Source organism: Panicum virgatum, chromosome 1N (genome assembly GCF_016808335.1).
Source record: "Panicum virgatum strain AP13 chromosome 1N, P.virgatum_v5, whole genome shotgun sequence".
Taxonomy (NCBI): Eukaryota; Viridiplantae; Streptophyta; class Magnoliopsida; order Poales; family Poaceae; genus Panicum; species Panicum virgatum.
The window spans coordinates 51,038,010-51,065,595 of NC_053145.1; the positions used below are offsets into that span (position 1 = coordinate 51,038,010).

The 27,586-nt window shown below is 45.2% G+C and overlaps 4 protein-coding genes across 12 annotated transcripts; 1 reads left to right on the forward strand and 3 right to left on the reverse strand.

Annotated features, from left to right (window-relative positions):
- Window positions 1-588: 588 nt before the first annotated feature.
- On the reverse strand, window positions 589-5,035 carry LOC120656490 (phosphatidylinositol N-acetylglucosaminyltransferase subunit C-like). 8 transcript variants are annotated; one of them, XM_039934593.1, is made up of 6 exons: window positions 4,568-5,035; window positions 4,252-4,320; window positions 3,330-3,339; window positions 3,205-3,221; window positions 2,523-2,650; window positions 589-1,840 (listed from the first exon to the last, which is right to left on the reverse strand). In XM_039934593.1, the coding sequence occupies exon 6, from the start codon at window positions 1,716-1,718 to the stop codon at window positions 813-815; it is 906 nt and encodes a 301-aa protein (XP_039790527.1). In that variant the 5' UTR covers window positions 1,719-1,840; window positions 2,523-2,650; window positions 3,205-3,221; window positions 3,330-3,339; window positions 4,252-4,320; window positions 4,568-5,035; the 3' UTR covers window positions 589-812. The 8 variants fall into 8 exon arrangements, with proteins under 8 accessions (XP_039790527.1, XP_039790526.1, XP_039790523.1 ...); XM_039934592.1 differs by having other exon boundaries at window positions 3,708-4,320; XM_039934589.1 differs by having other exon boundaries at window positions 3,205-3,339.
- A 3,786-nt stretch (window positions 5,036-8,821) lies between these two features.
- On the reverse strand, window positions 8,822-10,391 carry LOC120656492 (60S ribosomal protein L14-1-like). Its single transcript, XM_039934594.1, has 5 exons — window positions 10,254-10,391; window positions 10,056-10,157; window positions 9,396-9,525; window positions 9,173-9,285; window positions 8,822-9,067 (listed from the first exon to the last, which is right to left on the reverse strand). The coding sequence occupies exons 1-5, from the start codon at window positions 10,254-10,256 to the stop codon at window positions 9,011-9,013; spliced, it is 405 nt and encodes a 134-aa protein (XP_039790528.1). The 5' UTR covers window positions 10,257-10,391; the 3' UTR covers window positions 8,822-9,010.
- A 202-nt stretch (window positions 10,392-10,593) lies between these two features.
- Window positions 10,594-13,643, forward strand: LOC120656494 (glycolipid transfer protein 1-like). Its single transcript, XM_039934598.1, has 7 exons — window positions 10,594-10,840; window positions 11,186-11,311; window positions 11,784-11,839; window positions 12,079-12,209; window positions 12,302-12,437; window positions 13,066-13,197; window positions 13,298-13,643. The coding sequence occupies exons 2-7, from the start codon at window positions 11,194-11,196 to the stop codon at window positions 13,331-13,333; spliced, it is 609 nt and encodes a 202-aa protein (XP_039790532.1). The 5' UTR covers window positions 10,594-10,840; window positions 11,186-11,193; the 3' UTR covers window positions 13,334-13,643.
- Window positions 13,644-14,364: 721 nt separating this feature from the next.
- On the reverse strand, window positions 14,365-17,786 carry LOC120656493 (RNA-binding protein 42-like). Of its 2 annotated transcripts, none has more exons than XM_039934596.1 (6): window positions 17,379-17,786; window positions 16,542-16,710; window positions 15,203-15,300; window positions 14,984-15,080; window positions 14,814-14,899; window positions 14,365-14,723 (listed from the first exon to the last, which is right to left on the reverse strand). In XM_039934596.1, exons 1-6 carry the CDS (start codon window positions 17,553-17,555, stop codon window positions 14,670-14,672), a joined length of 681 nt encoding a protein of 226 aa, XP_039790530.1. In that variant the 5' UTR covers window positions 17,556-17,786; the 3' UTR covers window positions 14,365-14,669. The 2 variants fall into 2 exon arrangements, with proteins under 2 accessions (XP_039790530.1, XP_039790529.1); XM_039934595.1 differs by having other exon boundaries at window positions 16,542-16,719; window positions 17,379-17,785.
- Between the last annotated feature and the right edge of the window lie 9,800 nt (window positions 17,787-27,586).

Genomic DNA, 27,586 nt, shown 5'->3' on the forward strand with positions numbered 1-27,586 from the left:
CGGAGGCAAGATCGTTGAGCAGTGAGAACGTAAATACGTGGAAGCTCTCAAGGCAGGAAATAATATAGCATTTTTCCCGACTAACTTTATCTGAAGACCTAGCAGTAGCTCCTACAATAACTGTAACAGTGGCTCCAGCTGTTTACTGTCCGATGCGTAACCATTATATAGTTATATATTCCAGTGACGGTGTTCAGAGAGATCTATTGATCCTGACAAATGGCCTCTATTAGCAGGTTCGCCTTGAACCGTTGAACGCAATTTGCACGAGACGCAATATAATCCAGCAAATCAAGAATACATGTTGGGCTACACACTTCCGTCTCCGTGGATAATACACACACAAAAAAAATCAATCCAGAATGAGTGGCACAACCTTCCAAGAATCCTCGTGGCGCACTGAATTCTGCGAGAAACCCGCGGATACGACAACATTTGTAGAAGACAGTGCCAAATGATTCGTTATTAGCATCACCATGCTCAGATACACACAGGAAAAACAACCAGAGTCAATGCTCACGAATGCAACTGCTTTTCATCTCTACATATACGCTGATAGCAAAAGAGAGTAAAGATGGAAGTTCGTGCTTACAAAGATACTCGTTAAAATCTAAATCAGTCTGTGACACCAGAAATAAACTAAATAGTTAGACATCATTCAAGATTCCAGGAAATAAAGGCATACATGTGTTAGAATCACGGTAACAGAACAAATATGTCAAGAGTATATACATTCACATGAATACACTAAAGACTGACTAGCAGCACATCAGCTATAGATGGATACAATCAAACCAATGCAGCACGGCTATTCATTCAGTTATATCAAAGCATAGTTTTGCTTCATCCCAGGGGCCATTGATCTCAAACTTATATTCTTGAATCCTAATAAGCCAGTAAGGGCAAACAACTGAAATAAACACAAGTGACAACAGTAGAATGAAGAACATTCGGTGCAACTGGTAGGTGACACTCAGGGTCACAACCATCAATGCGAAGGAGAACAGCAGATGAAGCCTAAAGTGGTACTTCTTGACACAAAATGTAATGAGGGGTGCAAACAAGAAGACTTGCAAGGAGAAGAGCATGATCGCAAAGACATGCAGCCTTGACGGCAGACGTGAAGCCACAAGGACGGATGCAACTATCGACGCATTCAAGGAGATGTTGCTGGTTAACTTTGGATTGTTGAGTGCTCCTGGAGGCCTTATAGTTGAACCAGAATAGTCATGCAGAAAGAGATGAACCAGCAGAAGAGATACAGCAAGGGCCCATATTGAGTCTGAACTGATGGACCTAGTGAGGGTATGGTAAATTGGCGCAAGAACATAAAGACCACTGATGAAGAATGATATGTTGAGGACATACTTTGTCAGAAGCTTCAGCGAGAATGGACAAGTCGTGAGCAATAGGACAGAGAACCCAACCAGTAGGAGACCAACATCTAGTTTGAGAAGGGTAGCCTCATCAATGTCCAAGTTCAACGTCAGGGTCCATGTCGAAACCACAAGAGCAACGATGCAGAGATATTGAGAAATGGAGACGGAGTCAATCATCACTTTCAGAAGGTCCCTCTTGACGACATTAGCATTCATAACCATCTCCTCGAGGAACGACTCGTCAGTGTAGTTGTCATCATACCCTGGTTGCCTTCCCCCATAGGCAACTTTTCTCCACATTGGCTGTAACCTGATCCGGTTTCCATCGCTACTCTTCATAATGTATTGCAGTGATTTCTGCTAGAAGAATCAGGCTCTGAGCCACGCCAAAGGTCACGAATTGGTGGCCATTAAAACATCTTCAGTGCTCAAACTTGCATTTGTCCGGCATCAGTTGCCCACTGCTAAAAGAAAAGGGACCGAGTTAATCACCTCTGATTTCAGGCAGTTAATAATAATTTGTAGCCAAATACTAAAGGCACCAGACTCATTAGCAGATTATCGGGCATGGAAAAAGTTACATTCAAGCATCTTAACAGGGGTTCCTAAGTTGGGGGCATGTGGTTTCGCTGAACCCCAGTATTTTTTTTTTGTTGGAACTAGTTGAATGCCCGTGCGCTGCGACGGGAGCTAAAAAATCAAGTGTAAAACGATGTAAATCTGCCAACAAATAACAACATTCATCATATAAAACGTTGTCGTTCCAAAAGGTACCGAGATAAATCAAACCAATTGGTTCACCATTGTCACCAAGGTCAACTAAATATCCAAACAATTGTAAACTACATTCTATTTTGTATCCTTGCCTATGTACACTAATATGTGGCTGACTTTGGCATTTATATACTGGAAGTCTGGAAGTAACAACAATTTCACAGGTACCACAACTGAACTGGAGGGACAGTTTAAAAACTAAATTTGGCATGTGTGCTCAATACTGCTACATTATTCATGGTGTACTTCAAAGGACGACAATATCAACACATTGTAAGGTCTAACGAATTAGCTACTGTATTCTGCCTGGAGTACTTCAAAGGGCAATCGGATCCATGTGCAAAAGACAAACCAGAAACAATTACTAACCTTGTGGAATGTTGCGGTCCTTCATGAAAGTTAGACAAAAAAATCTTCACCACATGTGACACAAACGGTTATTTTGGTTCAAAGCCACCGTTCTGAACTCTTTCAGAAATGTGCTGCCAGAGTGACACCTGTATAATTCAGAGAAGTTCAATGTTTGGACATCAAACACACGGCAAAATCATTATAGAATATCAAAACGTCTCCACCACATTTTCTTTTAGTTAGTCTAGCCAAAATACAAAGGATATTATCAAAACAGGATGAATATCAAAATGCCTCGGCCGCAAAAAGAAAAATAGAATGGAAGTAAAGAAAATTAAAGCTGTCATGTGCAACAATCCTTGAATGCACAGTTTGGCTTCATATTGGGTGGTTAAATTCAGAACACCCCAACTATAACCTCCTTTTTTTTTGACAAGCAGCTTTTGGTGGCTTTCGGTTGTTAATGTCAGAGCCCCTCCATAGGCAATACTTCATGTACTTATCTTTCTGTTTTATCACTTTGGCATGCATCTTGAAAGTGCAAAGGAAGAAAATTGTCGAAGAGGTAAGCTGGGAATTTAACAGAGTGCCTGCTTGTGTTTGTTTTAAGGGAAGCTTTCCTGCTTGTGTTAGGTACATTGCAGTGGCCAACATCTTTCTTCTAATAGGCAAATGAAAAGAATAGGGAATTAGAAATAACCTGCTTTAGTCTTTTCACTTGAGATGGTTCCGTTCCAAAAGTAGGAGTTTGACTCCAAAAGATTGATGGTTAGGGCATGCATATCATCAGAAGTCACAATAAATAATGGAAGCTTTGTATGATACCTGTGTCCTTCTGCATGACAACGGATAGCATCAATCAGAATAAAACAAGACCTGTACCTTATTTGAGGCCCACCATGTATCATGTGTGATAAATAATGTATCAGTAAGATCAGAATTACATCGTAAGAACAAATAAAAATGATAAGCACCTCAGAAAATGTTGGCAATTCACTATTTTAGGTATACTGTCGAGTACATACCATCAACTATTCTACAGTTGTCTTTTTGTAAAGACAGAATAGATTCTATATAATGTTGAAAAAATGGGACAATTCAGTGCAGTTTTCAGCTTCTAACAGTTGTTCTGAAACTGCATAAGATGATGAGCAATAGCACTATCAGCAAGAGAAAAACTTAGACCAAAGAAAAAAAACTTACAGAATCTAGTTTGAGTTCCAATCAATGTGTGCTAGCTACTGGGCTTCCTAATGGCATAACTGTTGTTGATTGATCTGATTATTCTAGGAGAAAGACTTGCTGCCCCAAATTTAAGATATTAAATCTGGTGTTCCATCTTGTAACTGCAGATTATCAATCATGTCCTGCACCTTTAGGTATTGCTGAAAAGCCTCTAAGGGGTTAGATGATTTGGAAAGTGGAATTTCAAACACTGAATGCAAATGATATTACAGCTGGTGTTTCCAACTTTTGTTCTCAATGAGAGGCTTAATGCTCTCAGTGAGAAGCTTCATCTCGAATAATTATTAATTTCCCCAGCAAGAATAAAAGGGTTGCCTAAATTACGATTGTCGCTAGCAGTTAGCACAATAACAATTGCAGCACATGTATCATGAAACGTTGAGTTCTTGGGAAAGCATGAGAATGCAACTCCACTGTTAGGTATATAAACACACTTTATACCATGTCAGTTGCCATCTTGAATTTGTCGTCGGTAACAAAGAAAAAATGCTAGAGCTCATACCTGATGCTCTAGATTTGAACTATCATACTGCACCTCTATCAAGTTCTGCAATCTATGCCAGCACTCTTCCTGGAACAGAGAATGATCAATTATTATTTCTGTAGGAATTTTCATCGTCCCATGAATCATACATATATGACAGCAACAACACGCACTGCAATCAGAAAGCCATCAAACAATACTACAATTCACGTTTCCATATATTGCCCCCTAGTGGAGAGCGGGGGTTAAACTTTTCAGGGAAGGATTGATATGCTGCTAACGCCTGCGGAAGGGATACAAGCCATTAGGAAAGAAACGAAAATGAGTATTTGACCTCAATGTCTGTCAGATGAACGAGAGGCGCGCGTCGCCGTGCAGACGCACGAGAGCCCCCTCCCGATCCACGCCGTGGACACGCCCTCTGCTGCGGCGGCCGGCTTCAGAGCTGCTTCAATCCAGTTCAATCGGGGCAGACGACCGCAGGGCCGGCGGGGCCAACCGCGACCTTAGAGCCGGCCAGGCGACGCAATGGAGGAGGGCGCTAGCGGCGGCGGAGGGAGCTGCTGATGGCGCGGGCCCGCCACTTCCACACCGGTGGCGGAGAGAGCGTGGTGGCGCGACGCGGCGCCCTCGGGTCCCCCTCGCTTCCGGTGAGGGGGATGCACGGAGCGGCGGCGTCCGCGAGCGAGACGGGGAGGCCGAGGCCGAGGGCGAGGGCGAGGGCGATAGGGAGGGAGCGGCGCGAGGGCGATGGGGAAACGGGGAAGAAACTGCTCTCGCTGGAGAGGGAGACGTGGGCAGAGCCACGGAGCGGAGGCAGTGAACTGCTTCTACCTGATATTGGATTTGATTGCCCAGTAACAGAAAATTAAGAGAGCATTAGACACATTAATTCTTACAATCAATACCTCAAAGTAAGTTGGGGCTTCCTTACCAAGGAAAGAAAAAGGGCAGCGGAAAGACCTTGGGTCTGTCTTGGGTCTATTTGGATACAAATGATAATTCTTAGACCGACTCCAATAAAACTAGGCAATTTTGACAAACAAATAGATGGTTGCCTTGTGTGAACAGTGTAGAAGAGATAAGACATTTGATGCTGTCTCCAACAGATATTGCATTCATGTTTCAAGAGCCTCCAGATTTGCCTAGCAGGAGAGAGGAAATCTATTTTTACCTCACCTCTCTCCTCACACTACAAAATGCCTACTCTTACCTCTTCGGTTGGAGACTGATTTTGTGATGCACAATGCAAATGGAGATGAAAAATGGATTTGCCTCTCACTGTTGGAGTCAGTCTTAGTCTTTACCTTTTAGCTCTCATGCATCCAAATATTTTTGAGATAAAGTGGATTATCTCTCCCAAAATTTTTAGCCCCTCCAAAAGGTGATAATGGGCTAATTTTGCATAGTTCCCACAAAAAGGTGAGTATAGACACATATTTAGACATGAGAATAGAAGAGAGAGGGTGGGCATTAGCCCATGGATCCAAACAACTCACCTTGAGCTAATACTTAGCCTATCAATTTAAGACTAAATATTATCTCTCAAAATTAGTCATGGGCTAATGTTCCAAACAGGACCCTTGTTTGGTTCACCCTAACACACCTAGCGCTAGAAGAGAAAATTGCATGTATAAAATATTAAACGAAATTTATTTGCAAAATATTTCCACATATAGATGCAACTTTACACGAAGAATACAACGATTCTAATTAATCCATAATTTACTACAGTAATTATCCTCTAATTAATCCCCAGTTTGCTACAGTAATGCTATGCTCGTTGGAGTTCTAGGAGGCGGCGACGGCGAGAGAGGCGAAGAGCCGGGGGCTCGGTGGCAGTGAGGGCCGGTGGGAAGTCAGCGGGGACGCCGGAGCGGGCCAAGGTCGCGAGCGCGCGGGAGAGTTCGGTGGCGGTAAGGGCAGGTGGGGCGTCGGCGCCGGAGCGGGGCGAGATCGCGAGCGCGCGGGAGGAGCCGGCGTTGTGCGAGCTCTGGAGCAGTTTTTAAGAAAAAATCATTTCGCCAATAGTACTGCAAAGAAAGAATCTCATTTCTCAGTGTGGTGGTGGGGGAGGGGGCTGGGAGCTTGGATTCTGAGGTCGCAAGCTGTTTTTTCAGCTGGTGGTGGTGAGGTTTTTTCGTATTCCAATTTTGAAGTGCTAGGTGCGCATGCCACACACCGTGCCACCAGCAAGGATTACATTACCGGCCATACAACATTTATCAGTGAGCTCCGGTAACGATAATCGATTGAAAATCGGTGAAAAATCGCCAAAACTGATCGGTAAAGAGACCCAAATTCAAAAAAATAAAAATCGACAATTTATCGTCGATAATCGATGCAAACCGAACGATTTATCGCTTCGCCTACTGAAAATGTGTTTTGGCAGTGGAAAAAATATAAAGATTTGATAGCATTTAATTTTTTAGATTATATATTATATTATATTAGATAAATTACACATACATGCACAATTTTGCATATGGGATTGCCTAAGAAATAAACATGTTTACATATTTTGCCCATGAATTGAATAAAGCACATGAATTTGCACATATATACAAACCACGAAGTATATAGTCCATATAAACAAATGAGTGCATAGTCCATACAAACTTCATAGTTCAAAGAAACAAAAGAGTGTATAGTTCATACAAACCTCATAGTGCATAGAAACAAGAGTACATAGTCTATAGAAGCTACATACAAACTAGCAAGCATATAGTCCATACATGAAGGCATTCGGCATATCAATTTAATCATTCTTCGGTCTCTTCTTGCTGGTATGTGTGATATCCATAATAATATTTCTAAATATTGAAATGAACTCAAATAAGAGGGGAACACATAATGATGAAATTGTAATATAGATACATACATGTAATTCACCAATCTGACCACTAGTGCTCATGCCAAGATGTACCGGTAGTTGAATGAAGTGGCTTGGATATGGTGGTGGGTGTGAATATGGTTGTGGGTACGGATATGGGTATGGTTGTGGGTATGGATATGGGTAGGAGGGTGGACGTGGATAGCTAAAGGTTGAACTTACTGAGCTGGAGCTATCACCTTCCCGAGGATCAGATCGGCGTCGGTTGCTTGTCGTCCTCCGTTGTGACATGGGTTGACCATGATTTTGTGTGGCATGGGTTGCCCCTCCTCCACCTTTTCAACACGATAATACTTGCACTTGAAGCCAATGATAATCTTCTCTCCATGCTCCCAAAGTAAGTCCTGATTACCAGACATTCACCTATAAGAAGGGAAATTGAACCATATCTGTGTTAAAATTATGCTATGAATAAATGGTACTCACTCTTAATTTGTACCATTTAGGCATGTAATATAAAGTAAAGGCATGCACCTTATTATCCTATTTAACATAGCATTTTGTACAACAATAAACTTTTCTCCAGGACTAATATCTAATACTGTAGCCTAGATTTTATATCTGTGATACAACCAACCATCCAAGGAATATTGTATACCAATGTAGTATATTTGGCCAAATCGGTGAGTAGAAATAAAAAAGAAGCTAAACTGAACTGAAAATCGTCCGATACAAATCGATAATCAACGATTTACCTCGATTATCGACGCCACGAGCACAGCTCCCTCGCTCCCAGCTGCAGCATCATCGATAAAAATATTTTTCCCTAAACAAACAATTGTTGCTTTCAACATGTGACAACATTCTGGAATCAAGAGAATGTCTAGTTTTTTATAAAAATAAGTTCTCTACTTTTTATGATTTTTTTTAAAATTTTGAAATTTCCATTGAAATCCAGCGAAATTCCAGTCGGTTTACATTTTCAGCTAACATCAGTAACGATAAATTTCACCGATAATCACGATTATCAAGCGGTTTTGTATTCTATGGCCACCAGCACACAGAGTGTGCTTTCATGGGGCACAGCAGGTGGGGTGAGAACGTGAGATGGCGGGGGCAGCGGAGTCATGGAGTCTGATTTTGGGTAGGTCACGTGCAAATAGTTGGTAAAAAGTACGTACGTAACTTAAGAACAATAGAAATATTAACATTCTAGAATGCGATCCAAATTTAATAACAACTCTGATGAATCCTAAATCTGGAATGGAATTTGGCCTTGGTTTAGTTGGAGACCAAAGTTTTAACCGGCCAAAATTTTTCTGGAGCACACGGCCAAAAATACAGCCAAAATGGTCGCATCAGTTTGCCATGGTTACGAACAGAGGCCTGCTTAGGAGAAAACTGAACAGACATGTGCACAACTTATCGAGTACCCTCATCTGCAGATGAGCAGGGCTGATCCAAAAGACAAACTCCGAAAGCTATATCACTAGCTGTACCAGCAGACAAGTTCTCATCAGGTAGAAACGGCTGCAAATTCAAGCTATCATCTGGTAGAAAGCGTGGAAAATTCATAGCAAAACCCTACCAAACAATTCAGATACGCATTAATGGTTACAGCACATAAGAATGTTTTGGAGATCACGCACTACAGAATAAGTGGAGGTTGGCATCTTATCCTACTACCATCATGGAAATGCATCTCAGCTACAAGTAACAAACAAAACACAAATGGAAATAAATGCACATTGCACATTAGTCGCAAACTACCTTAGATATTTCATACCATCATGACAAAATCCTCCAGAGCACAGCCATGCTTGATTAAGGTTTGAAAAGAGTTCATAGGAAACAGGAGTGCTAATTCTGGCTTAACAACACTCAAACGAATCACTGATATAATAAGGTACCAAAAACTCAACATGCCATCCACCAAAAGATAATCTAAGCCGTGGACGCCTTCTTGAGCTTGGCAAGCTCTTGCCTGACAGCACCACCCCTCTGTTTACACAAGGGACCAAGCATTAGAAAGCAATACATAAGCGTTAGAAAGCAGTAATGACAGTGACAACAGAAACTAAAACATTTGACAGGCAGCTTCCCAACCTTGATCTTCGTCAACATGACCTTGAACCTATCGAAGTCATTGAGTGCTGCTCTCCTCTTCTGGACAATCAGCTTCTTGCCCCATGAGCTGTTCTCCCACTTGGTCTTCACATCTGCAAAAGGAAAACAGGAAATCAATTAAGAGCCCCACATCTTTTATAATCTAAAACTGCAGGAAGCACATAGATGCTGAAGAGGTTAGCAGCGTAAGCTTTATCATTACCAGCTTCCTCCATCGCCTTGATCAGAGTTGTCTTCTTGGGTACACGTTTGATGTCAATCTTGATGTCGGTAAGTGAGAGACGCTTGAAGTTCATCTGGCACCTGACCATGTCAGGGGCATCCACAAGTGCCTGGTTCACATAATGAAACAAGGCAATGAGCACTTGAATGTTGCAACCAAAGCATGCCTGAACAATAAGCTAACGCACTAACACTCCAAATCGGACTGTCGAAGTATTAAGCATTTGCACCCCAAACATAAATTGTCGACAACAAAACATTTGTTGCTTTTTTAATGAAGGTACCTGAACAATGGAGTTGGATAATAGTAATAATTTTGAAAAGCAATCCTAGCCTCTTGATGTTGCTAAATGCTAAGGCGCTAAACCCACCATGCCGCAAGCAGCAGCAACGGACAACGGTAGACCAAATGGCAGTTACAGAAAGAACGATCAATTAATAGATGGGGCAAAGTTACTCAACAGATTAAGTTGTATTTCGTCAGTTGCTACCGAATACAGTCAGCACGTTCTACATTTCTCACCAAAAAACATCACAAATGAGCAATTACCACAGCTACAAATCATGCTTCTAAAGCTCTAGATCGACATCATAGCGACGAACAGAAATACAGGCATTTAGGAGTGAGCTCGGCCTTTACCCTGTTCTGGTCGACCACGTCGACGATGACGACGAGGCGGCCATAGTCCTTGCCGTAGTTCACCAGGGCCACGCGCCCGATCTCCACGAACCTCTTGAACGGCTGCACGCATAGCACAAGCACACGAAGCCCCAAGTCAAACCCCACGCCGTTACAGAACCCTATCTGAACCAACACCTTCCAGCGCGATCGACGTACCATCCTCGCGGCGGTCGGAGAGGCGAGCGAGCGGCGGCGGCGCGAAGCGGCAGCGAGGTAGACGGCGAGGCGGGGCGGAAGTGCAAAGAGAAGCTAGGGTTCGGCGGTGGGAGCGGCCTATAAAGTGGCGGGCGGGTTCGGGACTGCCGCTGGATCACGAGAAGGGGCGCCCTGGCCGTCCGATCCAGGTCAGAGGGATGGCAAGTGGGTTTGCCGGGCCTTTTGGGCTATGAAGGCATAAATGGGCCGTGAGGCCCATACACGCACCCCACACTATAAAGGCCCATACAGATTGGGCCCGTAAGGCCCGTAGCCGCTTGCTTTTGTCTTCGCCTCGGCTCGAGAGCCGCACGGATCGGGGCACAGAGAGATTCCGCACGGATCGGGGCACAGAGAGTACGGCGTCGGTGGCGGCCTGGGCTAGTGGCCTCGCCGCGCATCTTCCGTTCCGCGTCAGTGAAAGAAGCTGCGGGATATATTCGTTTCGTCCACGATCGAGCCTCCCCGCTGCAGTCTCCTCGTCGACAGGCAAGAAGAGGGAACGCCTGTGTGAAAGAGGGGAGCTTCCATTGCGGGATCTGGGAACGGTTAGTTTGCAATCAGCTCTGTGTATGATTTCAGATCGAGCGGCATCTCTCGTGTGCTAGTGTAGTTTAGAATCCGGGCGCTGGATTGGCGGGTGTTTTTGCTGTGCTTTCTTGGTTCGTGCTCTGCGTAGTCCGTGGAGGGTCTAGGCTAGCCTGATCTAATGATTTCGTGGTTATATATCCAGTAGGAGATCAGAAGTTAATGTGATTTGATGCATGTTGGGGCAGAACATCTGAGTGATTAAGACTTAGATATGTATGGGATGCTGGCAATTACTTCCTTTCAGTAAGCATATTATTGTGTTTGCTGTGGTGATGGTTTGGTACACTTGCTGATTCTTGCAGGTTCAAAGATGGCAGAGACGGTGTTCACTCCATCTTTGGAAGGGATGAAGCATGTCAAGGCAGAAAATGGAGTCATTCTCACCAAGCCTTTCCTTGAAGTCTGCAAGCAAATCTTGCCTGTCCTGGGTAACTCGAGTTGCTTATGTCTTCCCTTTAAGTCACTTCTCTTGAGTGCTGCATTGTTAGCTGCATGAGATTTTGAGATTTAGACCAGTAGCAGTAACTGCATTACTTATTGAATCTGTGATTTGTTATGGTGCTTAGTTTGGTGGTGGGGCAGAGCAGTAAACGGACTTGCACAAAGGATCGATTGACTATCTAACAAATTTTTAGATCACTCAAGATAAACTCTTTTTGATTTTGTAAACGTCCCCTGTCTTATTATGAACTTGGAGTTTTGAATCTTTGAAGTTTTTGTGCACACATCTGTGTGATACTTGTTTTGGTCCTAAAATCAGACTTCTGTGTTGGCTTAAAACATGGATGGGCATACTATTGAGTCCTATAATCATGGTTCTGTTTTCCTTTATGTTGAACCTTACTTGTATGCTTACATGATAAATGGTTCTTCATTCATTTCGTTTTATTCCCACACCAGATAAATTTGGAGCTGCTATGGCAATAGTAAAGAGTGACATCGGTGGCAATATCACGGTAAGCATATCTTTCTGCGATATCACTATTGTATTATGCTAGTGTTAGTCAAAGTTTATCTTCCGTTATTTTTTGCTGGGTAAATAACTGGTAGTGGTGTTAATGTTGTCTTTGAATTATTGATGTTTGTGGTAATTCATATCTACTTTAGACAGATTGCCTCATATTTATTGTGATTGCCCCTTCATTAGTTATTTTTTCTTTTTAATTTCAAAATTGGTTTGATCCTCTTCTGTCAGAGACTGGAAAACAAGTATTCTTCAGACCCATCAAAATATGAGCACTTGTACAGCATGGTTCAGGAAGAAGTTCAAAACAAGACTGCAAAAGGTTCCTCAAGCTGCACAAATGGGCTTCTATGGCTCACGAGGTGCTTCATCTTTTTTTTTTGTCACTTTTTCTTGCAGCTTGATCAGCATGCTAAGTATCTGACTTTTGTTTACTCAAAATTCTGCGTGTCAGGGCCATGGATTTCCTTGTTGAGTTGTTCCGTAACCTGCTTGAGCATGCAGACTGGACTATGAGTCAAGCTTGCACTGATTCGTACACCAAAACTCTGAAGAAATTTCATGGCTGGCTTGCCAGTTCTAGCTTTACGGTAGAATCCTTCACTCTGTGATGATTGAATTCTATCCATGTAAGGTGAACTGTAATTTAACAGTTGGTGCTCAAGAAATTATAATCAACATATGGATTCTGGAAATGTGAGGTTTATTTTCAATTGGATTTCGAACCTGCTAGGCATCAGAGCATAATAGACTGGATAACACCTTTGAATTGTTACTATATCTGAAAAGTTTCTAAAGACATTTGCTTTATATATGTAATTTTATATATGTAGTTTCAACAATCCAACTTCTGCCAGAGTTTTTTTCAGCTTAAAATATGCAGAAGAGCAGAACACCTTTACATTTTAGATGAATAAAACCCAATGCTCTTACAAAAAAGAAATCAAGAAGAGAAACTAATAAAAGGTTAAAGCAGGTGTTGTCGGATTTGCCAGCTACAGACAGCAAATGCCAGATTGTCAATTACTTAATTTGAACTTTGTCGATCTAAATGTGTACTGAAATCCTGACCTTTTAATACATTGTTGCTTCATTTATGTATAGGCTTATAGGGATAGGTCAACATGCTCACCATTTAAGATAGATTGCATACTTTTGTTTGTATCTCTTTCATTTGCTCTCTCATTTTGGTGATTTACTCGTATACGTTGATGGCAGGTGGCCATGAAGCTTGCTCCTAACAGAGATAAATTTATGGAGGTCATTAGCGGGACGGGTGACATCAATGCAGATATTGAGAAATTTTGCACAACCTTTTCACCATTTCTCAAGGAAAATCATGAGTTTCTGGTATATCTCCTCCCAAATTTAGATTCAGTGGCTTGGCTTGGTACGTTTGTATGTGATGTCTGCCCTTATGAAATAGCTCTAACAGCTACTGCTCTTGCAGGCAAGTGTTGGTCTTGATGATATGAAGGCTTCATAGAGCAATCTCCACAGTGATTACAACAAAATAAACTTGTCCTATGAAAAGTGTTGCTGAGGATACAGTGCTTTCCATCGTCTTCTTCCCCTTCCAAAAGGGGAAAAATATACTGGGTAATAACAAGTTTGTCGCCATGATTGGATGCTTACACAGTGAATCGACAGTGCTAAAAAGAACTTGTCTTTGGAACTCGTTCCCCTGTTACAGAAAGTTTGCATATGGTGATGTGGAACTCTTGTACTCTCAAAAATTCTTATTTTGGGCTGAAACGCTATAAGAACGTTGCAACAATATCATAGCCAGATTCCCGTACCGTACCAATCTTAACTATTATCAGGATACTTGCCAAATAAGCAGTTCCTTGAAGCAATTTCGGCAGCACAGTGGCGTCTAACAATTCAGAGGCTGGCATCTTATGGATGCATACTGATAGTAGATTGGGGTCTGGGGAAATTTGTGGGAGCATTTCAAAACACATGTTCTGTCGATCAGTCATGAATTTGCGAATTTGCAAGCACTATGCGCATGGTAACTTCGAATTTTTTGCCCCCAGCAAGGTAACTTCGAACTTATCCTTTAAACTTTAAAGGGCGCGTTCTGGTAGCAGTTCCTACTAGTGGCTGGTTGCCTAAGCAGGTTGCTGCTCTTCTTTTTTTGATGGGAACGCTCGTTCCCTTATTTCTTTATAGAGCCGTGATATCACGGAGACACGGACCAATAAGTCGTGTACAACACTTGGGAAGGGATGCATCCACATGAGCGGATAATCCGTGTCCCTACCAGCCAAAACGAGCAAATTCATAAGCCACAGAGTTACAAAAACGATTAACAAAAACAATCGACCACGAACTAAACATGGTTGTTGCTAGAATAAATTTAGCTTCTCTGAACAGCACTCCCCCCGAGCAAGGTCGTGTTCACTTGTATGCAAAGCTTTCACCAGCGTCATCGTCATGGAGTCCATCTGCAGTAATAGGTTGCTGCTCTTCTAGTTAGCCGATCAGTTTATGACTCAGAAAAAACAAACAGCGAGGCACCAATAACGTCCACAAATCTTCTAGTATTATACATGGATCTCATCCAATCACAGAATGGTTCACCATTAGACACTAGTCACTAGAGTATTTACATCTACAATTCCATAAAAAGGTTGGAATGATGCGCAGACCACGTTACACTCATGGAACAAGTTATTGCATGCTAATTACTTCGCTAGACTTCCCATCCACCAAAGTGGCACATGGCTCGCAACAGGCAGGATAGTGGAGCTGTCAAACTTCAGACAACCTTCTCAGATATTGATACTGAGACGATGAACATGCAGAATTTATCAGTTTCACTTGTGAAGGACACTTCTTTTCTGCGGTTTGATTTTCTTCTGTGGTTGAGTCTGGAAAATTAGCACATCTAACGTGAGTATATGGTACATTTAAAAGAACACAGGATGTGGCCAAAGCAGGGGAAAAGGTTGAGAACTAACCTTCCCCTTCTCCAATGCTTCAAAGTCTATCCTGTTCTTCCATGTGCTCTTCCGTAATTTGATTGGCCGGTTTCCGACATACTTACCTGCATGACATTTCGTTTTGTAAGTTGCAGTACTTACGGAAGTGACAGGAAAAGGATGCATCAAAGGAGAAAAGGCACTCATACCGTTCATCTCTTTCAAGGCAGCAGCAAGATCAGACGCATTTGCAAAACTAACAAAACCGTATCCTTTAGTCTTACCAGTCCATTTATCCCGTATAACCTGATGCAGAAGAGACCCATAACCATCAGTCACTTAAATAAACCAAAAGATATAAAACTGCAACGAAGAGTAGGCAGAAGTACCCAAAAAAACTGTAATTGTATGGGAATGGTCTAACTCACCCTGGCCATGTTAAAGGATGGATATTTTGAGAATGCCTTGGTAAGAACATCGTCATTCACTTCATTTCCAAGATCACCACAGAACAAACGGAAATCATCTGCAGATGAGAGATCAAGGAATTGTCAATAGAAGTACTTGAATGTACTGAACTGTCATCAGGAAGTCCACCAGGTAGAATCCCATTATTAATGGACAAATGGTAAACATAATGCAACACAAAAGATGAGTTTGTGGCCATAGGCAAGTGGGTGCTAGCAAGCACAATTAGAATATTAGCTAATAGGTATTAAATACCTCTGATATCCAATACCGTAACATGGTGCAACTCAAAAGATGAGTTTCTGGCCATGGGCAAATGGTGTAAATTTTACAATACCGTAACATTCTTTTCACGAAAAACACATATATGGAACATTTTAGAAGTTATTAATATTACATAAATATTAAATACTGATATGTGAACGAACATCACTCAAGCAGATCGCACCAAAGTGTGATATGCTAGTTGCCTAGTTCACAAATTATTAGCAGCCACGTTTAATAAACCTAACCCCAACAGATAACACATAGTCAGGCATCACTCTCCCGAGAAACTTAAACCATATACAGCGGGAAGGGGCAATGAAGAAAGCAAGCTAAATACAATGTTTCTATGGCCAAGAAACTAAACATTGACATCAGTTCTACACAGCATTATAGGTAACGTGAAATGAACATAGTACACATATTAATCCATAAGAAGCATGCCATCAGTCTTACACAACTCTGAGCTACAGTTCTTCAAAGGCCAATATGATGAAATAAGTAATGGGAGGAATATAGCAGCTAGGGTGTGTGCTTGTTAATGCAAGCAAGAACCAAATGCCTGCACATATCTTTGCAACAAACATCACCAAAAAATATTCCATATAACAGCAGAAGCATGTCCATGATCAATAAAGGCATATGAAACAATATTGCAATGTATGTGAATCAAATCAGGTAAGATAGAAAATTAGGTAAATGTTTACTATATCATCTGCAAGCCCACCTAAATCCCGTGTGGCAACATGTTGGCCTACACATGACATCCTCGTGCACCTTTACAGAAAGGAAGAAAAGAGCAGTTTGTTTCAGATAAATCATGATATAGATAGAGCATTAGATCTTGCCTGCGAGAATGACAATTTATCTCATGGTTTGTTGTCTTCAAGGTAACGGACAAAGAGCTAAAAAATGTCACATTGCCAAGTTAAAGATTCCATAAACGACAAAATTAAGTATTTCAGAACCATTATGAATAAGTAAGACAAGCAGAATAAGTAAGACAAACAGACGACATAGAATTAGAAAACTTACTTTCAGGCCAATCAGCCAAGGTTGGGTCCTCCCAACTTTGCCCCGCTGCCTTTCGAGGCACTACCTTCTTTGTTGCTTCAACCTTCTTGTCTTTCTCGCTATTTGCAATAGCAGCCTTAACAGTAGCTAGAGCCTCAGGAGTGATTATCTTTGAGTCCTTCTGGAACAACTGTTGTGCCTGCAAGACATCATAAAAGACTGGTTGCTAAAAGTCGCACTGAATAGAGAGCATCACTACAGAGGTGTTGAAAATATTAGTCACAGAGCTTAGCACCTTGCATCAGCAGGTGAATTTTTTTTAATGTTACTAACTTGACTATAGTAGTTGAAACTTGTAGGAGGAAAGAGTTCGGCCTTTCTCATTTGGAGGTAAACAGATGTATATGTATTTCAACGAAGCCAATAATTAGCATCTCCGCAGATTTTGCGTACTGCAAAGCAGATTGGCTATTTATTCAGCAATTGGTAAGTTTCCAATAGAACAAGCAATTAGATCATAAAAGCTCAATGGATATGTTTGTATATTAAGACGAATCATGCATTTTTGTTCCGAACCATTTAGTTTCAACAGCGCTGATTCACCTAAATAGCCTCTACAGAAAAAATCTGCATAGTTTTGTCTCAATGTGACTGTGGCCAAACTTGAGCTCTATAATCGCTACATCTACATCAATACGTTGCAAGGCCGGGATGCGGACAATCCCCGCCCGAGGCTCCCAAACCGCAGAAACAACATCACACGTTGAAACTAGAATCCTTCCGATCAACGCAGTTCCCCGCAAACAAATCACACACCGTCTACATGCTAATCGGCACGGAGGAGCCGCTGCTGCATACCTGCTGAACCTGGGGCAAGGGGTAGACGGCGTTGTACGCGGGCACGGGCACCGGCGCCACCGCCGGCGCCGCGGCGGCTGCCGCAGGCCACGCGGCGTACTGCGGGTTCTGGAGGTGGAAGGGCACGGGGAAGTAGGACGGGGTCGCGGCCGCCGGCGAAATGGACTGCGTCGACATCGCGGTCGCGGCGGGGAAGACGGTCGACAGGGGCGGAGCCGCGCCGGGGTCGAGGCCGGATCGCCGGAGCGCTGGGTTGCTGAACGGTGGCGCGCGGTCGAGGGATCCGCCGGTCCGGCTGTGCGAGGTTGCGGTTGGCGAGAGAAAGGCTGTGGTGTCTTCCGGTTGTGGTGGTGTGATCGTGTGGCGTCTCGGGGAAGTAGCGTGCGGACCGCGGGGACGAAGGGTGTGGAACGCTCTGGAAGAGTCGACGAAGAAGAAGGCCGAGGAGGAGGAGATCCGCGGCTGGGCTGAGACTGGTTGCGAGGCCGGGCCGTCGTGGGCGGTATCCGTATCTGGGCCGGCCCGTTCGGCGCGTTTCGGCGTCGTCGTCCGCGCGTGTCTCGGCATCCTCCTGCCGCGCCACCGCCGGCGCCCGCGCGTTCGAGGAGCAGCATCCCGCTTGGCGCTTGCTCTCCTACCACGGCGGAGTTTGCGACAAACCGATTACATCATCATCAATCTCTCCAAGAAATGCCGGAGATCCGTGCACAATCTAGGCTTGTTGGCTCATTCATCAGGGGAAGAATTGAGAGTTGAGCCTCGTCTCGCCTCCTCCGATCCCCGGTTGCCCATCACGGCACGGCTGCGCGTTGGCAACTGGCAGCTCTAGGCCCTCCAGGCTCGGCGCGCCAGCGCGTGCGCGTCGCCAAAGGCTACGCAGGGCATGTATCTATGAATTATTTTTCATTCTCCTTCCAAATAGCTCAAATATTCCTATAAAAACCAAACAGGAGGGCTATTTTTTTGCATGGCTACTGGCACAATGCAAAATATTGACCGCAGATAAATTGATGGCCAGGCAATGGCCTTGCAACCCAGTTTGCGTGCTGTGCAACCATGAGCAAGAAACGGCGGCACACCTCATACTACATTGCCCCTTTGCATGTTTGGTGTGGGAGAAAATGGAAGACTGGACAAGAGAGCTGGTGCATCCACCGCAGGGAGGGCTACAAATCAATGATTGGTGGCAAAAAAAAAAAAACTAGCACATCTACCAAAAAAAAAAGAAGAAGAAAGGCTGCGTTCATAATGTACCGCGCCCGGAACATTTGGAAGGAAAGAAATCAGCGGATATTCAAGAACAAAAAAGGAACACCAGCTGATGTGCTACACGAGATTAAGATGGAAGTGGAGGCAAGAAGATGGGCCTGCGGAAGGCCAGAGTTATCCTAATTCTTTTAATGTGTAATTACTTGTTTCCTACTTTTATTTCGGTGTTCGAGTTTCAAATCTTTTATGTAATTTCAACTTTGTAAGACACTCTGCTTGCTTCCCTCTCCTTAAATAACAGTGTAGTGCTCCTGCAAATTTCTTCAAAAAAAGGGGGGGCTATTTTTAGGCTATTTGCATATAGCTCACCCAAAAAAATATTCCCTTCAAAGGTGCTATTTGAGGCTATTTTAGATGGAGACCATTGATTCTCTCTTTATCTCTCTCTTAAAAATGGAAGCCAAATGATTGAAAAAGTACTTTATGAGCCAAATAGCCATTGAATTCAAACACCTCAAGAAATATTTCATTGAAAGTTTATTTTCTTAAACTAAACTTTAGCTCCCAAAATAACCCTTAGCTATTCCTCCAAACATAGCCATAGCCCCCGTGCCCATCCAACCAGTTCGTCGTGCTCAAAGAAGGTGCCCGCCCGCCAAATCGAGTGAGCAATGTGGCAAGCAGGAAGATCTTGTAATTAAGCTGCGCGCATCCCATATTCCCATGTGGTTTGCGCATGCGGGTTAGTTGTAAGCAGGGATTCCGTTTCAAAGTTGTTGTAAGCCGCATGGGATCGTCCCACACCGGCCACGGATCCATGATCTCCACAGATGTAGCGGCTCGTGATCGACAGGTGGAGGCGGGGGGGGGGGGGGGGGGGGGGGGGGGGGGGGGGGGGGGGGGGCGGAGCCTGCATTATTTGCAGCTCACATGAACACATTGCCTGCCTAGCTCTATATTCTAGGTTGAAGCTTGAAGCTAATTAGTCAAGAAGCAAATGTTTATTATAAAGACAAAGTGTAGAGCAACGTGTACAAGCTAAGTAGAGTACATATCATTGGATCATGCATGTTTCTGTCCAGGCAAGCTTTTGGTGGCGTCAGGAAACAAAAGATCCAGCATGCAGTTGCTACTAATAAGCATGTCTGCAGCACTAGCTTAATTATACTATGTTAGCAACCGCCCAAACATCCGCTTTCATCATTCACTCTAGGGTCTTTGTTCTCCAAAAGTAACACCCAACTGCCCGTGGGCCCCACTGCGTTGGCGCCACGCCTGCACACATGCCTACATCTGCCAAGATAACTGGCGGGCGTCACGAGCTAATTAACTGTTGGATCATATCTAGTGGATCGGTTGCAGCTAGCGCGCAGGTATACGTGCCTTGTATCTGGGCCTACTTTCAGCAAAGATTATTGTTAGGATCGTGCAAGTTGTGGGAAAGGGATCAAATTAAATCCTCGGGCACCAGCACCGTACCACAGAAGATCCTGCGACCCGTGAGCTAGCGCGCAATAATCCCCCACCCCAGTGCGATGCAAGCCAAGTTGATGACAACGAAGTACACGGCCGTCTGAAAACAAATGCAGTCCCGTTCCCGGATACATGCACCTGCCCCTGGGAGCATGTGGAGACAAATTTGTGCACTTCACACTCGCAGAGAGAGAGATTCGCACCAGAGGCCGCGCAAAACGTAAAATTTTTATAAATCACTTATATGGTGTGTTAAATGTAGTCGAAAAAATAAATCACATTATATAAATAGAATGTAAATCGCAAGACGAATCTAATGAGCCTAATTAAAACGTGATTAGATAATAAATTGCTACAGTAATGTTATATTATTTTGCAACCCGCCCAGGCCCGGCCTTCTCGTCGTCCTCATCCACATGGGTGACAGCGTCACGCACGTTGCATGCACACTTTGCGCCCGGACGGTCATCTCATCATCAGTGTCAAGACCCCAAATTTGGGCAGCGGACGGGTCGCTGATGCTCTGCCTCGGCGTGCAGGGCACGCATCACGGCGTGCCGCGTGTCGGCTTCGCCGGCGTCCATCCTTGGAACACGCATCGGCGATCCTCGTTCCGCGCGGGCGCGTCCTTATCTGCAGCCGCCGTCGCCGGCCTTATCCTCCCCCGCTGCCGTGTTCCCCTTTTTCCTTCTCTTCTTCCTCACGCACGAGCCGAGCAGAGCTGCCCCATCGCCACGCCGACCATCCCCGCCACACCTCACCCCGATTCCACGCGCCAGAGCCTGCCCCGCCTCATCCTCCACCTCCCCTGATCCTCATCGAGCTCGATTGAGCCCAACCCCAGCCAGAATCGCCCCCGTACCCGCCGGCCGCCATTGACGCCGCCGCCTGGAGCTCCGTTGCCGGCCGCGATTCGTCGCCTCCGGTGAACCCCTCCTCGATTCCTCGCATGGGGAGCATCATCCCCTTCTCCTCGACCCATTCCCCTCCTCACCCAGCTCCCTCCCCTCCCGCAGGGCCTCCCCGACGCGCCGTCGCCCGCCGCCGCCTCCCTCTGCCGGGACGCCGCCTCGTCGCTGTTCTCCGCCTGTGCTGCCGCCGGTGAGCTTCGCCATCACCTGGGGCACGCCGTGTGCCCTCGCCCCGAGCCCCTCCAGCCTCGCCTCGCTGCGCCACCGTCCGCCGGCGCCGCCGCGTCGCGCACGCCGCGCCGCGCGTGTGGGCGCGCCCAGGCGCTGGGTCAAGGCAGGCCTTGGCCTTGACCCGGCCTGGTGGTGCCGCCCGGCCCCCTGGGCCCACCTGTCGGTGGCCGGGGTGGCTGCCCTCGGGTGCGCCTAGCATTTTGCTAGGGTTTTGTAATGTTTTATTTGTCTACAAAATTGAAAATGCGTAGAAATTTGTGTATAGCTCCGAAAAATACGAAACTTGTTTTGTTGGGTTCGTATCGCTGAGATCTACTTAGGAAAAATATTGTTTTGTATGTTTCACTTTTTTTTGTTAGGGTTTTAGTGTGTTTTCGATTATTCTATCCGAAAATGGTTTAATGTATAACTTTTGGCTGGAAAGTGATAAAATGGTGAAACCAATTTTGTCAGCTTTGTGTTCATGCTTAGTATCTATGATAATTTTCTTGGATGTGTTTGGGTATGTTTGCATGCCTTTTCTGATTTACCTTGTTTCGAGTAGTTGAAAATTGATCTATTTATGATTAACTATAGGAAAATGCTTTTCCTGGAAATCCAATTTTCATGAGTTTCTTGTGATGTCCTCTGCATGCTCAATTTAAAATGAGATTTATGCTTGCTGTGTAAGTTCATTTCTTAATTCTTGCATCGCATTCATGCATTATAGTGACCGAACCGTCGGAGGTCGAACCCGTGGAGCCCGTCGAGTCCATTGAGCCCGAGCCTAGAGTCCCGTTCGCGGTCGAGCCCGAAGTTAACCAAGACAAACAGCTAAGCATATGTACTTGCACCTATTTAATCTGGTTTAGTTTAGTTATCTCACTCAGGTATTACTGGGTTATATAGTATGTATGTATTGCATTTTGGTACCTACTCTCTTGCATTACCCTTCCTTGAATTGTTATTCATGTCCTTGTCACTTGTTAGTCAATGAACTACTTAATTTGACTAGATGTTTAGTCCTGCTTAGAATACTTATACCGGTTGCCAGAAAAAAGATGTTTTGGAGTATCACACTTGCCGGTTATCCTTGTTGCACTGGTTCGGCTTGGTTGTAAGGGTTTGCTAGTACCGAGATTCGAGCGGAATGGTAGAGCCTAGAGAATGGAGTCTCATGGGCATAGTCCGCTTGGACCGATTAAGGACCGTCCGTGGATGACGTCGGTTTTGAGCACATTTCCGTGCTACCACATATTCAATATAATGGTATGGATGAGCCAATTACCTTCTTTGACTTGATCATTGATGTGCAGTCCTAAATACGTGGCTAAGGGCTATGCAGAGAGGCTTAGAGGTGTCCCCGAGTGGGCCTATGTGTAGGAAAGTTTAGAGATGTCCCGGTGGAAACTAAGTCTCTACGCGTAAGCTAGGTGTGAAAATTTCAATGATCGAGCCTTGTTGGGAACGGTTGACGCGAGTACCTCCTTATCCAACTTTAGCGGGTTGGGTGAGTGTAGCAGCACCGTCCAAATTAAACCGGCTTAAATGCACTAACCATCATCTTAATGCTTAATCAAGTTACTGTGCACTTAAAACGGTGTAACCTGACAGGCCGTCGGGTAAAATCCTGATTAAACTACTGTACTCCAGGATCACAATTGCACTTAGACCCGTACGAAGACGAGCACATGTGTTACCAGCATACAGAAAACGCCAAACAAATTTTTAAAAGAACAGATTTAAACTTGGCAACGCAACACAAATAAATTTTTAAGAACACATAGTAAAAACATGGTGATCCAAATAAATTTTTGTGAAGCGCAACCGAAGGTAACAAAACAAACAACAACTCAGGAATGCAAGATGCAAGATGCATGCCACGTTCTAGCGTTTCTCACCCAAACAAGCACCAAAATATGGTATACGAGAACAATCGGTGGCACGTTTACGTACTCTCCCTATATATAGACTAGTCGTTCCTACGATCAAGGATTTTATAACGCGCTTACAAAGTTAGCTTCCTGCAGAAGAACACAGAGACAGATATAAATATCCATTTCTGGACCCTTCGTGCCAGCACACACGAACGGCCCCCATGTGTCCTACGCCACACGGGTAACGCATATACAGTTTTCCACATATTCACACATACATTACCATCCACTATAGAGATGGCACCCAGACGTTCGACGCTGAATGGGCAGCGCTGCATACGTCATAACAACGTATTCACTTCCCGTACACTCGCCTTACGGGACATCCAAGGGTAGACGTGTCCCAAGGGTCACGGTCATAGCCAACCGCATGACAGGTTTACATCTCGTAACATTGCCTTACGAAATGGCCGTGATCACAATCACACGGCATGAAATCCGCACTCCATATCAGGCGGCAGATAGCGACAGGCTCGTTTGAATTGAGCCTTATCACCTCCTCGTATGCTCAACATACGGGACCCGCGCATGTATGAAACACGTGGGCTATTCTAAGGACTACCAGAATGCTTACCTTGCTTACCTCAACGTAGGTGCGTCGTTACAGAAGTAAGGTTTAACAAAAGTAAAAGCTGGAAGTGCTGGAATAAAATAGATACTTAGTTGCCACCTAACTTATATAACATATTTAGGGCATACGAACTATCTATCCTATTCCTTAGCGCATCTAGCGTCAACTTTTGGAAAAACCCGAAATCGTTGCAAGGTAATCACCCCAGTGCAATTTAGAGCTCTGATGCCAGCTGTAGCAGCACCGTCCAAATTAAACCAGCTTAAATGCACTAACCATCATCTTAATGCTTAATCAAGTTACTGTGCATTTAAAACGGTGTAACCTGACAGGCTGTCGGGTAAAATCCCGATTAAACTACTGTACTCCAGGATCACAATTGCACTTAGACCCGTACGAAGACGAGCACAGGTGTTACCAGCATACAGAAAACGCCAAAATAATTTACAACACCAGGTTTTACATAAAAGTCTCAAATACAAACAACAGAGTTCAAACGCACAGCGGAAGTTTAAAACTGAGTTCGAAATACAATACGATAACTATGACGACGATAAAAGGTGAGCTCCACATCCTGCCCACCGATGTGACGCCAACCTGCCCAATCTTCACGGGGAAGACGGGGCCCACTCGACGGTCCAACCCGGAGGAAGCGGCTGTCCAATCCAGGACGCACAGACCTCCTCGAAGTCAGCGGGGACACAACCTGCTTAAATAGGGGTACAACAACAACCCTGAGTATACTAATACTCAGCAAGGCTTACCCGACTCTGGGTATACTTAGCCCATTACCTAGACATGTAAGACTTTTTGGTTCTGGAGTTCTTTTGCGGAAAGGCTGCTAGAAGTGAATCCTTACTTTCAATATTTTAGCTCCATTTAGTATATCAAGTATTAACTAAGTTTGCCTAATCATCTAGAGCACATGTGGTAGATTAGATTAATCTTCAGAACAACAGGTAAAGCATTCCATCGCTACCTTTCAATACTTATTCCACTTCTTACTACGATGTGACGCAGTGACCAAGGTTCTCTTAACCGAGAGAGACGGCGAATCGATCCGATTTAACCTTGCAAGGTGGACCTAACTCACACGACACGCGTAAACCCCGTCGGGCCACACACGTCAACTGTTCCCATCATCACCCCGATGTCTGAATCATGCCTGCCAAAACCCGGGTGAAGGGTCCCTCACGGCGAACTCCCGGAGAACCCGGAGGCGACATACTATCCAACACCCGCCATCATTCCACTCCCAGAGTAGCAAGTCGCGATTCAAAGTATCGTTGCAAATCAGGTAATTAGCTTACCGGTTTCGACTACCTCCTACTTCCGGCATGTGGTTAGTACTGTTCAAACTCGGTCATCAGGGCCAACAACGGTACGGTCCTCAATCGACACAGGCGGAAGTTCATTTTCTCATCTATTCCAACTCATTCCCGCCCGATCTCCAATTCTTTTTACTCATCAACGTATTTCCAAGCCAAAGCTAAGGGATCAAGATCCTAAACTCGCGAGTGACAGTAATCACTCAACTTCTACCGAAATCCTATTTAGCAAAGCATTTCTATCGACACTTGCATACTAGTATAGGCCCACGGTACCTAGGGAAAACATGCATACTATGGTTCCATTCAACTCCTAGGGCATAAATGCACAATACTTAAATAAACATTGAATAATTTAAATTATGGTTATGCTCCGGGGCTTGCCTTGCAGGTCAGCGGGGTTAACGAAATCTTCTGGAGCGGGCTCAACGGCGTCCTCCTGCTGCTTTCCTGCTCGTGGCTCCTGGACCGGCTCAGCAACTAGCTCGTGGACAACTTCGTTCGCGGCGTCTACACGAATAAAATATGGCATGCAACCGTTAGGACACAGAGCAACGCATAAGAGCTTAAGATGCGAAAACAAAGTTCAAACATTTAGCCTGAAGTGTTTCCTTCTAAAAACAACTACTAACGGCTTAGAGCAGCAAAGATTAAAACAGAGGCTTGCTTTGCTAAGGTTACACATACATGAAATAATAACTAACAATATTAAAATAAAGAAAGAGTAAAGCTAGGGCACAATCTAAGAAAAACCCTAACTTGCGCATATGCTCTAGCAACAAAAATTTACCAGCTTAACTTGAAAACAGTAAGCATGCCACCCAAATTTTTCTAACTTTTAACGACGATCGAAAGCATTTATTTTAACCCTAGAAAAGCAATTAAACAACAAATAGATCCACACACTTGCACATAGAACATGCACCTGAAACTTTTTCAGTGAACTACACATGAAATGAGTAAGCCACTGCGAATTTTCCATAATTTTTAGAGTTACAGAAAAGTGGTAATAAAATAAACTAGGTTAAACACAAACCGGATTTTCAGCAGAACAAAAGTGACAAAAGACCTGCACAGCTATTTTTCCTCTGAAGATCCTAATTTTAGAAACCTAACAAAATTGGGTTTGCATTTTTTGGATTGTTTTGCAAATTTCTACACTTTTTGGAAGGTTTCAGCCATTTAAATGAAAGGAAAACAATAAAAGGGGGGGGGCTGACAGCCGGGGCCCACCCGTCAGCGAGCTGGCCCGCCCCCCTCCTCTGCTTCGCTCGCACGTGCGGCCGGCGCGCTGGCAGGGCAGCCCGCGGCGGCGTCCCCCGCCGGCAGGGCTGACCGGCGGCGCTGCGGCGGCCGAGTCGAGGCCTCGGGCGGCCGGGAGGTGCGGGGCGGCAGGCGGCTCGTGGAGAGGCGCAGGGCCAAGGGCGGCAGCGGCACGCGGCAGCGCAAGGCCAAGGCGGCGGCGGCGCGTGGTGTTCCGGCCCGGCCACGGCTGGTCGGCGGCGGAGGCGGGCGGCAGCGCGGCTAGGGCTACCAGGCGGCCCTAGGGCGCGCGGCAGCGGCGCGTAGGAAGGTGCAGGGAGGTCCGGCGGCGTACGTGGGCGGCGGGCGGCGCGTTCTGCGGTGGCGCGGCTTCGATTCGACGGCGGCGCCGATTCGGGTGAGGAATAGGTCGGAGAGCACGAGCAGGCCACGGGGAAACTCACCGGGGATCGATTTGGGGCGGAGGATGGCCGGAAGGTGGTCGTCGACGAGAGGGGCGAAGCTCGGGGCGGAGCTTCAATGGTGTACGGTGGTCTGGTGCGCGATTTCGGCCGGGTAGGGGCTCGGCCGCGCTCGTGGGTGGTCGGAGTGGGTGGACGGCGAGGCTGCGCAGCTCGGGGTGCGACGAATTGAGGCGGGGCAGCGAGCAGTGGCCGGCGCGGCGGACGGCAGTGACTCTGCTCGACCTAGCTCCGCTCGAGCTCGAGGATGGGGATGGAAGGGAAGGACGGGACGGGGCAGGAAGGTCCGAGGGCGTCCGCGAGGATACGAGCAACGCTCAGACGTCGAGGATCGCCGGGATTTCCGACGCGTGGCGTCGCTCGCCGGCGGCCAGCGGCGGTATGGGCGTCGGGGCACAGTATCGAGCACAGGAAGGGCACTGTTTGCTCGTTTAAATGATTTTTGCCCGAGTTTGACCAGTTGAAACTCCAAATTTTCATATAGGAACTTGAAATTTGGCCAAAACAAAAGTTGTAGAGAAAAAGAAGATCTACAACTTTTGTTTTGGGCGAAAGTTGATTCGAAGCTCCGATCAAGGACAAAAACGAGATCGAAAATGAATAACTAGATGTTTACTAAGCGAACGCGATTAGCGTTAACGACGAATTTGAGCCCACGATTAGCGAGATAAATCGTGATTAGCGGGACGATTAACACAGGGGTGTTACAGCGAGTCTCATGGTCCTTGCGTCGTGTGGGTAAAGTAGTACACTCTTACAAGGTTATAATCAATTCGAATTGCCGCGCTCTCGGTTATGAGCACGCTCTTTATCCCATGAACTCCTCGTAGAAGTGCGGACGTGTT

Coding starts and splice junctions, on each gene's coding strand:
- LOC120656494 (XM_039934598.1), top strand. CDS start 11,194: ATGGCAGAGACGGTGTTCACTCCATCTTTGGAAGGGATGAAGCATGTC. Junction 11,840..12,078: donor ACATCGGTGGCAATATCACG/GTAAGCATATCT, acceptor CTCTTCTGTCAG/AGACTGGAAAACAAGTATTC. Junction 12,210..12,301: donor GGGCTTCTATGGCTCACGAG/GTGCTTCATCTT, acceptor TCTGCGTGTCAG/GGCCATGGATTTCCTTGTTG.
- LOC120656490 (XM_039934593.1), bottom strand. CDS start 1,718: ATGAAGAGTAGCGATGGAAACCGGATCAGGTTACAGCCAATGTGGAGA.
- LOC120656493 (XM_039934595.1), bottom strand. CDS start 17,555: ATGTCGACGCAGTCCATTTCGCCGGCGGCCGCGACCCCGTCCTACTTC. Junction 15,081..15,202: donor CATCCTTTAACATGGCCAGG/GTGAGTTAGACC, acceptor CTTCTGCATCAG/GTTATACGGGATAAATGGAC. Junction 14,900..14,983: donor TGCCTTGAAAGAGATGAACG/GTATGAGTGCCT, acceptor AATGTCATGCAG/GTAAGTATGTCGGAAACCGG.
- LOC120656492 (XM_039934594.1), bottom strand. Junction 9,286..9,395: donor CAAGGCGATGGAGGAAGCTG/GTAATGATAAAG, acceptor TTCCTTTTGCAG/ATGTGAAGACCAAGTGGGAG. Junction 9,068..9,172: donor TCATGTTGACGAAGATCAAG/GTTGGGAAGCTG, acceptor TTGTGTAAACAG/AGGGGTGGTGCTGTCAGGCA.